General features: G+C 37.9%; 2 protein-coding genes across 4 annotated transcripts; one reads left to right on the top strand and one right to left on the bottom strand.

Moving 5' to 3' along the window:
* The first annotated feature begins 2,298 nt into the window (after window positions 1–2,298).
* Window positions 2,299–6,588, top strand: LOC147867777 (uncharacterized). Its single transcript, XM_087315590.1, has 2 exons — window positions 2,299–2,597; window positions 6,155–6,588. The coding sequence occupies exon 1, from the start codon at window positions 2,387–2,389 to the stop codon at window positions 2,558–2,560; it is 174 nt and encodes a 57-aa protein (XP_087171716.1). The 5' UTR covers window positions 2,299–2,386; the 3' UTR covers window positions 2,561–2,597; window positions 6,155–6,588.
* Window positions 6,589–8,643: 2,055 nt separating this feature from the next.
* Window positions 8,644–13,112, bottom strand: LOC147867776 (casein kinase 1-like protein HD16). Of its 3 annotated transcripts, XM_087315588.1 has the most exons (16): window positions 12,958–13,111; window positions 12,092–12,217; window positions 11,881–11,954; window positions 11,725–11,794; window positions 11,592–11,647; window positions 11,444–11,515; window positions 11,151–11,245; window positions 11,020–11,086; window positions 10,818–10,947; window positions 10,515–10,733; window positions 10,266–10,396; window positions 9,994–10,168; window positions 9,807–9,897; window positions 9,580–9,737; window positions 9,297–9,485; window positions 8,644–9,216 (listed from the first exon to the last, which is right to left on the bottom strand). In XM_087315588.1, exons 1-16 carry the CDS (start codon window positions 13,036–13,038, stop codon window positions 9,157–9,159), a joined length of 1,794 nt encoding a protein of 597 aa, XP_087171714.1. In that variant the 5' UTR covers window positions 13,039–13,111; the 3' UTR covers window positions 8,644–9,156. The 3 variants fall into 3 exon arrangements, with proteins under 3 accessions (XP_087171714.1, XP_087171713.1, XP_087171715.1); XM_087315587.1 differs by having other exon boundaries at window positions 9,580–9,897; window positions 12,958–13,112; XM_087315589.1 differs by lacking the exons at window positions 12,092–12,217; window positions 12,958–13,111 and having other exon boundaries at window positions 9,580–9,897; window positions 11,592–11,656; window positions 11,881–11,941.
* Window positions 13,113–13,914: the final 802 nt, after the last annotated feature.

Below are 13,914 nucleotides of genomic sequence, written 5' to 3'. Positions count from 1 at the left end.
TCATTAGAAGACACAATCCAGAGGCAACACTGGATTACAATCCAAATTGGATTGACTCAAATTATAGACCGCTTGAAGAAAATTCTACAAGGGCCAGAGACAGAGTTGACAAGTGGATCATATCAAAATCTACTTTGATGACTTTTGTGACACTTCTCAATAATAGAAAACTCAACTTGAAAGAGTAAGGCAAAATTTTGAAACATTTGTTTGGATGTTTGTACCATTGGGTGTGGCCAAGGTTTTAGCCTAGTAGATTAGTGTATTATCCACTAACTGGATAATGATGTAAATACTAGAGAATACATAAATTGTGTAGTGCAGTGTAACGGTAATTGGAACATCAGAGTATATGAACAATATAGCTAACAGTAATGTCTATTTGCAATATACATGCAATTCTAGCCGGAATCAAAATTTGATCATAAGATACACATATATGTGTATGTGCAAGAATGCTATTCTTATGAATGGTTATACATTGTGTCAGTATATATACTTGTATTTAAGTAACATAGATAAATTTGAGATCAAGTTTCGGAGATCAATGTAGACCTCCATGTATCGTGGGGTCTTCAATGTTGTTGGCATCCCCAAAACATGCATTCCCTTCATTGTCCTTGGCTCACATGCCAATGTTGATTCCTTAAATATGTACCTGCAATTCTAGGCACATCCAATGGTTCTCAAGCAACAATGATGTTACATTGAGTCAAAGACTTTGCTGGCTTTTATAAATTTCCACTACCATCACCACTTAAGAGCATGCTTGCTGTACCAACATACATGCCTTCCATTTACACAAGATGTAGCAACCTGCCTCCCATGTTCTGAATTTACTAGCCATTTTGAGAAGAGTCTACCAACTTTTGGGGCATACTTATGGCTAAGGGGAGGGGTTCCTTCCAGAATAATTCCACAAATCCTACTTCTCTCATTGTAGTATTTATGGATGCCATTGCCATCTTTGATGAGATCATTGTTGAGGGCATAGGTTTTTATGTGATATTATTAAAGATGCCAAACTACACTTTCGTGATAGTTTGCCTACTCATTTGTGTCGATTGAGTGATGATTGGATGCCATTGTTCTTTAATAAGAACTCATGGGAGGCCACCAATGGTTAATTTCCCAACTTATCCCTTGCTATTTGGCTATCAATGCCCTCAATCTCATCCTTAAAAAATTGTATCTATCTCGCTTAATTCACCCCTTTGTTGTGCAAGGTTGCTTAATAATGCCATTTTTACTTTAATGTATTTATTGAAGCATGTATACAAATACTTCATATTATCCCGTTTTGTGTGAAGTCTCTCCAATATTTTGGGCTTGGCTTGAACCTCTTTCTTAAGGGCATGTTTTTCCAATTCATGTCACCTAATATTGGCCTCCAAGTAGGCACTACCTTGTTTTCTTGTGGTCTAACTTGGCTTACATGGTGTTATAGTGCTTATGATTTTTCCAAGGCTAGGATATGTTTTGTTTTTCCTCTTTGCTCCACTTTAACTCGCAAATTCATGTGTAGGAGGACAACAACATACGGGTCCTTGTTGTGGGTCCAATACATTTGAACCCATGGCTTGTCTTTATCAGCTCCACCCCAAGAGGTGTAACAACTCACGTTCCATGTGCTAAAGATATGAATATTGGATTATTCAGAAGTGTCTCTTCAGTTCAATAATTTTTTTGCAGCAACAGAGTCCATATACCTAAACGTGCTCAATTATAGCCTCGATTTGTGGCTCGGTGGGCAAGTTTCAAAAGGGGAATGACATAGAGGTGGGGCAAAAAGTAGCTGAATGATGTTAAAGAGAGAGAGAGAGAGAGAGAGAGAGAGAGAGGTGAACATTTTTGTATGTACAAAAAGTTTGTTACGGGCAAGATAGGTCCGTCTGATCGTGAAAACGCAATAATGGCCAACGGTAATCGTAATCGAATCGAGACTTTTTTCTCTTTCTCTCTCTCTCTCTCTTTGTAAGACGACAACAATGAGACTATAGCTAACATTTTGTATTTAAGCTACACGACGCTATGGTTCTGACACATAAGTGCTTCTCTTTGCCGATGGACCCGATCCGAGGGGTGAGTGTTTTCACTCATGTGATGAGAAAGAGAGTCAAAAGGTAGGTGCCTCTCATTGTCATGGCAGCATAAAAACATTATAATCCAATAGAGATATTATGTACATATATGTACATATATATAAAGATAAGAAAACATTCACATTTTAGGGCTCCTTGGGCCATCCAGACAGAGGAGGTAATTAGTGAGTAATTGGAATTTGGAACAGAGCAGAGCCGAGCCGAGCCGAGCCGAGTACAGAGCCGGTCCGGAGAAAGAGAAGACCCCAGAGAAGAGAGCGGGATCATCTCTTTAGGGTTCTCGTATGGGGAAAGCCAAGAGTGCGTCAGTTTTGATACGCCTGGTTTCGACTGCAGGTACTGGCTACTTCTATGTAAAGCCCAAGAACCCTCGAAGGATCGCCTACAAGCTCGAGTTCCGGAAGTATGACCCCTTTGTCAAGAAGCACGTCCTCTTCACCGAGCAGAAGATGAAATAGGTCATGCCAGATCACAACCCACCCCCAAGCACACCAGGTCAGTGCTTGCCAAAACTTGTGCTTGAGAAGACAGATGTTCCGATTATAGATAAGATGAAAAATACGAGATTGCAACTTCTTCATGGTATACTCTGGTTATGTTTCTGTAGAAATACATTCTGCATTGGCTTATGAGTTTAGGATTATTTAGTAATGTGCAATCTTTTACCTGCCGCTACTTCGTATGGTATGAATAATGAACCATAGCATGTACTAGTCCACGATATAGTTATGTGCAGGTCATGCACACTCTCTATGCACGTATTTTAGACATGTCATTGTGGGTATTGTTTGCTTTTATTTTCTTCTAATGAAAGGAATACCTGTCCATTAAGGAAAGCGATGAGCTTTCTATTCAAGAGATACCAGTGGAACTCCATTCCTATAGGCAAGAGTGAATAGATATTAGAGATAATCCATATATTATATGCATAAGCAATAAAGTACGTTATCTCATTATTTGTTATTGCCCACAAATACCATGGTAACCAAATAATTGTAATTATATACTCATTTGCTAAAATCAAACAGCCAGTTTTATGAAAGATACCAAGACAGTGAATATATTGTGATGAACATGATGTCTAACATGAGTGAAACTAAATTGCCTGCTCCAATTTCCACAAGCAGAACTAAAGAATCAAGAACACACAAAATGCAAATGTACTCTTAAGAATTGGCCTTGTAAGTGAGTTTCTGGTCTAAACAAAGAGGAGCCCCATAAAAGCACGATAACTGTTGTTTATAACATCTTGCTACAATTGAGATTGTGTTTGAACTCTATCTTTACACAAAGGGCAAGTGTCCTCCAAACCCCTTGTCTCTAAACTTGGGGTATCTAAAAGTTTAATCGTGCTTAAGCTTACCGTCTATAGGTTTTGTAATGAAACTTTCCATTGATTGTTTGGGAAATGGGCATTTCATTTAATTTGTCCAACTAATATCACATGGTATTAAAGCTTATGGTGAATAATAAAATTGACACCCTATTGGCTACAAAAACTAATGCCCCTTTCAATATTTGTTTATTGATAATTGATAGAATAGGATATAATAAGGTAGAACCCAAAACCTAGAAACACAGCCATCAGTTTAAGCATATTTTAGAAACGAAAACATACATGTGGAGCTTCCGATATACTCTTTCCATTTGCCTCAAAGTCAAATTTGGAACCATTGTCTTTGGCTATTTCAGGTGTTCAAGATTTCAGGGGGAAGAATTCGATAAGTAATTAAATAAAAGAAGTAAAAAGAAGGAAAAGGAAGAAAAAAGAAACAGAAAACAACCCTTAGATAATGTTGTAAAAGAAGAATGAAAATAACCTCCTTGTGACATGCTGTCCTTTTGGAGCAATGCAAGCAGTCTCCATTGCAGGTCTAACAATACATGCTAATTGGTAACACACTATTTGTGCCATCACATAACTTGTTTTTGAGCACTGTCAACGCTGATGCAACTCCAGTTTGATTTGAATTATATCGAAGTTATTTCTAAAGTGTCACATTGTCAGGTACACCATCTATAAAATTCTCCAGAAGGCGCACATGGAATGCTTTATGTATCTTCCAACCTTTAGCTAGACTTAAAGGTCCATAACAATACAAACTGCATCAATAAATTTCATTGAAATTTTAGAAGGTGCATAATAATACATGCTAGAAGGTGCATCAATAATTTTGATTGAAATTTTAGAAGGTGCATAACAAATGTTCCATGCCCTTGCCGTCAAAGTTCAAGAATGGTTAATCACCGAGTGGTGCTATAAATTCATGACAATGATGACCCACTGCTTACTGAATCTACATATGATAGTCCATATCCATTGTTTGTAGTTTGTGATATGGGGAGATAATACATGAAGTGTAGAACCATACCTTCCCACAGTTTACCTGTGTTTGGGAAGGGCTGCATCTTGGTGCCTTTTGCCTTTCAAATTTAACATTGGTACCATTAACTAATGTTTCCAATGTCTCATTGCAAAGCTGGACAATAAATGGAAGTCTCAACTGGTTTGACTGGAATCAATAACGTGATGCCCCCAATTGGTGGATCATGATTTCAGCTGAAACTTTAGGCCATAACTTCTTTGCAATAAATTATTTTTCTTGCACAACAAGAGGCCTACCTCTGAGGTTCTGAAGCTCATGCTTTCATTCATTCATTCATCAGCAGCTAGCTGATCTATTACCCTTGTGAAATCATCATCCCCAGCATATAGCAATTCATCAGACTCATGACGGTAGACAAAAGATCTTGTTGACACTTGTTTTTGTGAGAATGGATGAAATTAGTACATTTGTTTTGCCTTCAACAGGCACACTTGGAAATTGAAATGTTGACGAGAAATTCGCTCACCCAGGATACTCTTTGGACAACTTTGCTTGTGAGAACATAACACACGTGTTGATAATCCGTCATGTAGAAGATTATGTTTCCTTCTGGAGAGAGCATGGATCACAGCCAGTAGCTGCTTCTCTACTCTCATATGCCACTACTTGACCATGCTACATTAGAATATTTGAAATCTTTAATTTTTATATTAGTCCACCTAAAGGTACCTCCTTTTTCTTGCAGCATATAGGTGTGAAGCAATCTCTGCAAAATGGCATTTAAACCTCGTGTAATAAGGTCATAGACATAAAAAAATGTGAACAACATGAAACGTTTTTAGACCTGTCCATGAATTGATTGCTTTTACCCTGGAACAATCCATTTGCACCATTGTTTTGAAACATTGCGTCCAAGAAAATGTATTTTGTATGAGCTCATTTTCTAATTCTTAGAGAAAATCAGTGTCAAATGGTTCTTGTGCTCTACCACATCATCAAAGAACATGTCAACAATGGCCCCATATGAACCAAAAATCCTATCCATCATCTTATTGAAAGCAACAAGAACATTTCTATGTCTGACAAAGGCATTTAAAAGTCCAAAGGACATTACATGAAATTCCTAGAGACCAAAGCAGTTCGAAACATAATGTTATGTACATGTTCGGGTGTAATCCATATCTGGTGATAGCCACCTTGTACATGTAAGGCACTGAATGAACAAAAATAATAAGTAATGGAATCAAACTTACCTTATCAAGAATGGCTGTTTGTTCCTCTGATGCTGGAGTTTTGTCCATATTCTTGTGATTGCTTTTCTTTGATCAATCAAAGACGATGCCGATCTAAAGGGAGAATATATGTAGGTACTCTGGTTCCTTCACTAAATCAAGTGAAGGGGAGAGTTGTGTAAAGAACAGGCGATATACCTTGGAAGAGGTCAAGGATTAGTTCTTGCTCTTAACGGAGAGCCATGTAGGTGTAGTTCTTGAGAGCTATAAGTCTGGGACAACGTGAGTGGCAAATAGCTTATATGACCCATCAAATGTGAAAATCATGATATCATGCTATCTGTCTCTTTGACTGACTGCTTTGAGGCAGCGATTATGGTGTACTAGTAACTTTGATTTCAGTATTTAGCTACAAATAGAATATATTCGAGAATGGAGAGTACTTTTTAGTTGTCTAATTTCAAGTGTCAATGATATTGTGGTTTGTTTGCAGGTCTAGAATTTCATTATGGATCATTCAACTGCAAAGCCCATGATTACCTTGTCCTCCGATCAGGGAGGAGTTACATTTCATCAATATTTTGGACATTATATTTAGGATGCTAACAACACAACTCTTTGGATAATTTATTGACAATGAAGAGTTATATTGATGACAGTGTCGTATGTTATGTTTCTGTCCATCTGACTTCATACTATCAGTTTGAATGTTTTGTACTTAGGTGATGGTTTATGTATAATTGTTCTGCGAGAATATAATCTGGAGAACAAAGTCGAGTTCATCGATAGGCCCTGATAAGAGGATTAAAGGCAGAAAAAGGTTATATTAATGTCTCTAAAGAGGCAAGTAGCCTGTGAGAACCCTAACTAATGTATGGTTCTTTAGATATTTCTGGGCAGAAACAGATGTGTATCTTGTTTCATTGATATGAGAATGGAGACTTATAATAATTTTACAATCTGGATTTAGATTTTTAGCTACACATTTATTGCAGCCTTATATGTAGTAGTGATTTCTAGTCTGGTTTAGAAATCTTACATGAAAGTTTGATGTTTCACTAACATAAAAATCAGATTTCAGATCATGTGCAGTTCATCGTTCACTCTTTTAGAAATGTGGATTTTCTTGTTTTTTGATACTATAAAATGGGATATCAATTATATTCTTATCTTGAAATTAAATATGTACTATCCAATGAAGTTCCATGATGTGATACCTCAATTACTAAGTTAGCCTTTGAATGGTTGGGAATATTTCTGGCATCGCCAGAACTTGTTATGATTACAATAGTTCTTCTTTGAGCCTTGCTCCCTCTCCCTCTTTGTTGCAAAAGCTCAATGGTGATGTGCCATTATCAATGCTGAATGTAGATTTTTGAATCTCCTTTCATATATGTAAGGAACCTGTCACCTTATTTTGTATATGGCGAGAATCTTAGGGCATGAATCCATGACAAGTTAGTTGCACAAGTGAGGTCTAGCTATTTTGTTTTCCTAGTACCACCAAATAACATTTGCCAAAACCTTGCACAACCGTTGTGCAGGTTCTTAGGCTTCACCAATGATCTTAGTGTAATACAGGCAGGTTTACACATGCAACAATGGATCATAAATTTGTTAACGTTGACTCCATGAAACAAAGGTGGAGCTTGTAGCTCAATGGATTAGAGCACATGGCTATGAACCATAGTGTTGGGGGATGGGATCTGATGTTTAATCTTTGTATATACCAAAGGCTGAAATATGAGAAAAGCTTGATCCTTGATTCAATAATCAACTGCAATGGAAAGAAGAGATAGGGTCTTTATACTAATCTATATGTGAGTTTGTGCAATTCACTCGGTAATTCCGTCCTCTCGAAGAGAGAGGTGATTCCGTTCTCTTATTTCTCTTTCTTTCTTCCTTCATCCTATATTGATTGGTTTCTAGTGGCTCAATCCTTGATGACAGATAAATCAAAAGGTGGTTCTTCCATGCAAGAACCCACTTATTCTAACCTTTTTGTGGAATTTGGATCTCTAATGACGAGATTACCCCAACATATACTCCCTTATGTGTCTCTAGCTTGAAAACAAGTGATTCACTTGGTACAAGAAAATTGATTGTAAGACCATATATGGGGCCCGATGCTATGAGAATTATGTTGTAAAAATCATGTGGAATCTATGTGTGCATATCATTGAGTTCAACGCAAAGGTTCTACTTCTAAAATAGTGCCAAAGTTAATGGAAACAAGGAATACTTGCAAATTAAGTTTCCGAGTTGCTAGTTGAAAGTGGGATGGATAGGATATTGAAATTTTGTATCCACCTAAGTAGAAGCCTTACCACACTTTTATATCAATTGATATTTTGGCTAGAGGCGAATTTTAAACTTGTTTGAGATCAATTATTAGCGTTGATGATTTAATGCAAGAAAAAGCCCTAGTTCGTCTATTTAATATATTTGGATTCCAAGTAGATGCCGTTTCAAAAAAATTGAAAAACAAGACTCTTTCTAGAAACCCATCAGGAAGGAAATTCATCAGATTTGGTGCACGAATTTTATGTGGTGAACCTAGACATGTTTACATCCTTCATAGGTAATGTATTTGGTTTTAAAGCTCTATGCACACCCTTCACCTAGAAAACCTTTGCATCCTCCTATATGTCAAAGGTTTCAAATAAAAGCTTATTCACTTTGTCTTGAAGGTACTCAGTTTAGGGTTTTGGGTTATAGAAATAAGGTTCATTCTTTCTGGGTAATGAGGTATTCTTTGTTGGTGCTTCCAGAATGTTTCTTTCTCACTAGGAATAAAGCACTTATTGTTGTCTGAATAGTTTACAAGATATCTACCCTTATGGAGGATGTATGCACATTTATACTTGGGGATGCTATTAGAATAGAGAACATTGTATTTCATTCCATTTCACAAGATGTCCACACTCAATGAAAATGACACAGAAAGTGAGTGAGTAGAGGAAAGACACCGATGAATATACCTTTGAGAGGTTTAGCCTGATATATATGAGAGACTACATTAGCTACATCATACATTCTATAGATTGCCAATAAAATGGGCAAAAGGTATAATATCCTTTGTCCAGAGGCAGATACAAATAAAGTTCAGATATCTGCAGAGTGGAAAAAATCAGCAACATCCTTTTCTGAAGGCATGGACACATCCACCCATATATAATACAAGCAAACTCACGTTTCACAGCAAAAGAACTCACATTGAGCAGCAACCTGGAGATGAAGTTCTGGCCCACCACTCCAGCTTTGTGCTCCTAAGTCAAGAAAGCTTTATCTATGGAGTTTGGACAATGTAATTTCATAAACCAGCATCACACCTTGAGATGGTTTTATGAACTGTTGTTCCCAATATATGAATGAATATATTGAATACAGTGGAGAACTTCCCCTTCTAGTACAGCATCACCTATAGAAAAACGGATGCCTCAAGCCACTAACCTCTGATTGAGAAGTTTGCTAGCAAACACAGTCATCATGCTCCTATGAAACAGTGCGTCCATAACTTACAACGGCTATGTACAGGTTTTTGGACCACTTCTCCTGGAAAAATAAAAGGATATGCAAATTTACTTCTGACAGGATGTGAGAATGCTGAATAGGAGATGGAGTAAATAAGCAACCTTTATATGTCCGCTAGGAAAGGCTGATGTGCGAAGTGTTTCTTGGGTTTCATCTACAGGTTTCTTTTTTGGCACACTAAAAATGAATGCAGCCTGATCCAATGTCGCAGCAGTGGCTGTTATGCGATATCCGTAGTCCCATCTGCGGTGGATGCCTTCACTTGGATATAAAAAATCCAGCTCTACTACCTATGTATTTGATAAGCATTAATTCTGGGCAAGAATAAACTTAACAGCACTTTAACGTAGGAAAGACTGGTTGAAGGAATTCCAAGAAGCTTACTTGGTTAGAATATCCAGCATTTCGGGACATAACCACACCCCAACGACTCCCAGCAGTGGCCATCGAGGTTACATAAAATCCCTCCTTCCACTTCTTGCTTATCCATTTAAAAGGGAACGAATCACTAAATTTGTAAGACTGCTGAGTGTACTGTGTTCCTGGAGAAGAAAACAAAGGCGTAAGATGAAGGACATGTTCGGTGATGAAACAATTGCCTGATGCCTGACCTTTTGACATGACTACCAAAGAGCTCCCATTACTGGCACCCGCAATAGCACTTATGTAGTAATTCCGCTCCCATTGCTCGATGATCCATTCCTGTAAATACATTAAAATTGCTTCATATTCTCTCATCTGTTATCAGATCCCACAGAATGGCAAAATACTACACTGAAGGATTTTGGAGATGACAACCTTATGCAGGAAAATGGGTGATAGTTCATATGCTTGATCAGTGAAGCCTGTACCAGCATCCATGATCAATGCCCACAGGTTGTTTGAGGAAGCAATACTACTAATATACAAGCCATCTTCAATCCCTTTCTCTACATGTTGTGCCAATCTATTATCAGCAACATTATAGTGATACCTGCATATGCATAGTTCACCTTTCTGAAGTCTATACCCCACCATTTCTGCATTCATAAGACAGGTCATCCTAATTTACTTTTTAATAGCCAGTGTACCTTTGCTTCATTGGCAGACGAGCACTATAAACAGTTATCCATTGCGTGGCGGGCATTCCAAGCCGTACTTTCTTCCTGGGCTGATTATCTTCATCCTCTTCACTAGTTAACCTCGTTCTCTTCTGACCAACCTAATTCCAAAAAAGAGCTCTAGCATAGCATCAGTCTTACACTTAACGTATTTATCTATAAACTACAAAATTCTGAACAGCTATAAACAAATAAACATTAAGACTGAACATTGCATACCCTTTGCGCGCCATCTGTATTTATAGGTCTCTGTGCTGGATTTGGTCCCAATAAGCCATCAAAAAGAGAAATCAGCTTCCCATAATTGGGCTCTTCATCAAACTTCAGATTTGCTACAGTTTCAAGAAAGAGCCAGAAAGCAGGAGGAAAGAAACAGCAGAGTGTTTCGGGTGATGTTCCCATTTTTTTCTTGCACACAAGAAAACTTTTATTGTCACCCTGCAGCAAGAAATAGCTCATGAGTACTGTTATTATGAAACTTTTAATTAGAATAAACAGTAGAAGTCCTCATCCTGTTCGTACTTGGTATCCTTGCCAAGGCAAGCGACCTCTGAGCAAAAAGATAAGAGTATATGCCAAAGACTCAAGATCATCTCGCCGACTCCCTGTTCGACCAAGATGAGCATGCACACTAGCATATCGTAAAGTACCTCTGTGGCCACGGAAAAAAATCATTAACAACATTATCAAATGCACTTTGCAAATAAACAAATGATCCCCATACCTGAAGACATCAGGTTTTTGGTCATATTTAACATGCTGGCCATTGGTTCCATCTCTCCACCTTGTTGCTGCGAGAAAGATTTGTCAGGATAAGCAACAGAAGGTTGAAGAGTAAAAACAGTAAATACTAACCTAGACCAAGATCAATCAAAAAAAGTTTATGATCATCAACTGTTCCAGGTTGGCCAAGCAGAAAATTTTCAGGTTTGACATCTCCATGTACATATCTAAAGAGCACATTTTTTATTAGAGCTTCTGTGTTGATATACCAACAGTGATTAAATATGCAGAAATTTGCAATGTAAACTTTCCAGATATAACCATAAATTATTGTCATTTATTTACTAACCTATATGAAACAGACAGATTTTTTATTTTAAGCATACAGTTTCACGAAACCAAGCAAAATTTAACATAACGTATACCCCTTAGCATGTATTTTCTCTAATATCGATATGGCTTCCACAGTGAAGCAAGCGACCATCTCTGTTGACATCCTGTAAGAAAAGTCAAGATTCACAGAGTATACAAAAGCTATTATCATAAAACTAACTGACATGTGAACATATTTACCCTTGTCCAGAGTTGTTCCACACATCCCATAAACTGGGCCCTAGTATATCCATGACCTATAGAGACTAATGGAAATTCAAAATTTGTAACTAGATAAAATCAAATACATCTGTGTAGAATGATGAATATATACCATCACATAGTAATCCCCTTGCCTCCCTTTAAAATGCATGTTAGGAACGCCATGGGTAGGACCTAGATTCCTGTGGTCCAGCACGAACATAGCAAATAAGAATCAGTTTACATGAAGCTCTGAAATGCAAAAGTCTTATCTTGTTTATATACTTACATATAGACCTGCCACTCATGTGGCGGACCATGGTTACAGCCTTTACTATTTTTATGCTCAAATTTTAATGCAACCTGCAACATACACAATTCACAATAAGTAGTCGAACTGTGACCTAAACTCCATTTCCAGGCCCTGGTCAGATTTCTACCTGCAAACAAAAGACATTCGAACATTATAATACTTTAATAGACCACAATATGCATTTTACCTCCGTTGCCATAGGGCCTGTCCTGTCTGTACCTCCACCAATTTTTCGCCCCAAATAAACTTGCCCAAAACCCCCCTTGCCAAGCTTCCTCTCAGTCTTATAAATAGGGGAGCCTCCAACTTGAACCTGAGAAACATCACCTTCTTACATGATTAACGTGTGAACATTGAACATGTTATGAGCACCATTGGTAGCATCACTACAATGATCTCTGTCATAAGTCTGAGGAAACAAAGCCTACAGCTATTACGAAGACCAACTTTTTACATGACCTTAAGAAAGCACTGAAGCAGATTTGGTGGCATTCAGAAATCTTACAATGGTCATGATAACCAGCCTATTTAGCAGACTTTTGGAAAGAAAAAAGTTGTATGAATGTGAAGTTGGAAAGAAGAAAGTTATATCAATGTGAAGTTTAGACATGACACAGAAATTTTAAGGTCGACCATATTGCAATGAACTCATCCATAAGTTTAGGCCCTAGCCTATTGGCTACATTTCACACGACTTTGAGGAACTACTGAAGCAATATGATGTCAAGTTCGAAGTTTTGAACATGTGCGAGGGGGTTATGTGAAGCTATATGAATTTGAAGCCTGAACATGTATGAGCATCTTGCCATGGTCTCAGCAATAAGGTGTATGGTAACTTTTGGAAAAGAAACATGCCTCCGAAGTATTGAAATGGTCTTAATCATAAGCTCAAGGTAACAGGTTTAAGACAGATGTGGTGATATTAGCAGATTCGACAATCATTTCTCCAACAATCTCGCTGCGCAAGAGTTAGGTTTAAATGGACAGATCATGCATGAGAGACACTAAAAGGACAAGAAGATGATGAAGAAGGGAAAATGGAATCGCACTTACTCGATCAGGAATGGGAGCTAGCTCTTCTTCTGTTGAAGGGGGCTTGACCAAATTCTTGGCAGCGGTCGTGTCCACCTCCATGGTTATGGTGTTGGGCGTTCTGGGTTGCTCAGAGGGGATCGGGCAAGGCGACGATCTATGGAAGCAGTGTATGTATATGTATATGTATGTATGTATGTATGTATGTATATGTATGTATATGTAGATGGGCGATACACTCTGTTTTCATATATACTCTGTTTTTTCTTTCATAAATCAAATGAGAGAAGGAAACTCTGTTTTTTCTTACATAAATCAAATGAGAGAAGGAAACTCTGTTCTTTCTTACATAAATCAAATGAGAGAAGGACAGTACATGCTTTGGACAAAAAAAAACTATCCTTGGGCTCCCAGAGAGGTTTGTTATGTCTTCTCGCTCACGCCTCGTGCCTTGACAAAAGCACCCGCAACATTTGCCTCATCATACCAATAGTGCACCGAGAGCCATCTCTGACTGCTCACTGGAACCGATTGTCTCTCATACAAACCCCCCCCCCCCCCCCCTCCATGTACACTTGAAGCTATGTCGAGTGGGTGGCCCTCCAAACCTGCAGTGACAACGAAGGCTTGCTTGTATTATTCCATACGGGAAACCTCAAATTGTGGTGATAGAGTGGATGGAACATCTTTTAAAAGTTGTGCAGTGCAATGACAAGTCGCCTCAGACAATCATAGAAGGATTGTTGAATGTTTCTTACAGAATGTTTAACCCATCAAGGCTTGGATCTTTGAAATCTTTGTTATGTGATAAGGAGATAACATGATCCTTGGAACTCATTCGTTCGAGAAATAGTTCGAACTCTAAAACAACTTCAACAATAATGAATCTTGGTAAGAATCACTTGAAAAGTTAACTTTGAAGAAGTTTAAAGCCATGCATATAAATGAAATATATGTTATAGAGTTCTATTATAGGTT

This window comes from Azolla caroliniana, unplaced genomic scaffold (genome assembly GCF_043228905.1).
Source record: "Azolla caroliniana isolate FFs.n. ecotype wild unplaced genomic scaffold, voAzoCaro1.0.p SCAF_2, whole genome shotgun sequence".
Taxonomy (NCBI): Eukaryota; Viridiplantae; Streptophyta; class Polypodiopsida; order Salviniales; family Salviniaceae; genus Azolla; species Azolla caroliniana.
This window is presented reverse-complemented; position numbering and strand designations above follow the sequence as displayed.

Bases quoted from the DNA above. Each gene is read 5' to 3' on its own strand.
- LOC147867777 (XM_087315590.1), top strand. From the start codon at position 2,387: ATGGGGAAAGCCAAGAGTGCGTCAGTTTTGATACGCCTGGTTTCGACT.
- LOC147867776 (XM_087315587.1), bottom strand. From the start codon at position 13,038: ATGGAGGTGGACACGACCGCTGCCAAGAATTTGGTCAAGCCCCCTTCA. The intron at 10,734-10,817 runs GTACGAACAGGA...TTCTTGCTGCAG, and splicing joins TGCCTTGGCAAGGATACCAA to GGTGACAATAAAAGTTTTCT. The intron at 10,397-10,514 runs GTATGCAATGTT...TTTTGGAATTAG, and splicing joins ATACAGATGGCGCGCAAAGG to GTTGGTCAGAAGAGAACGAG.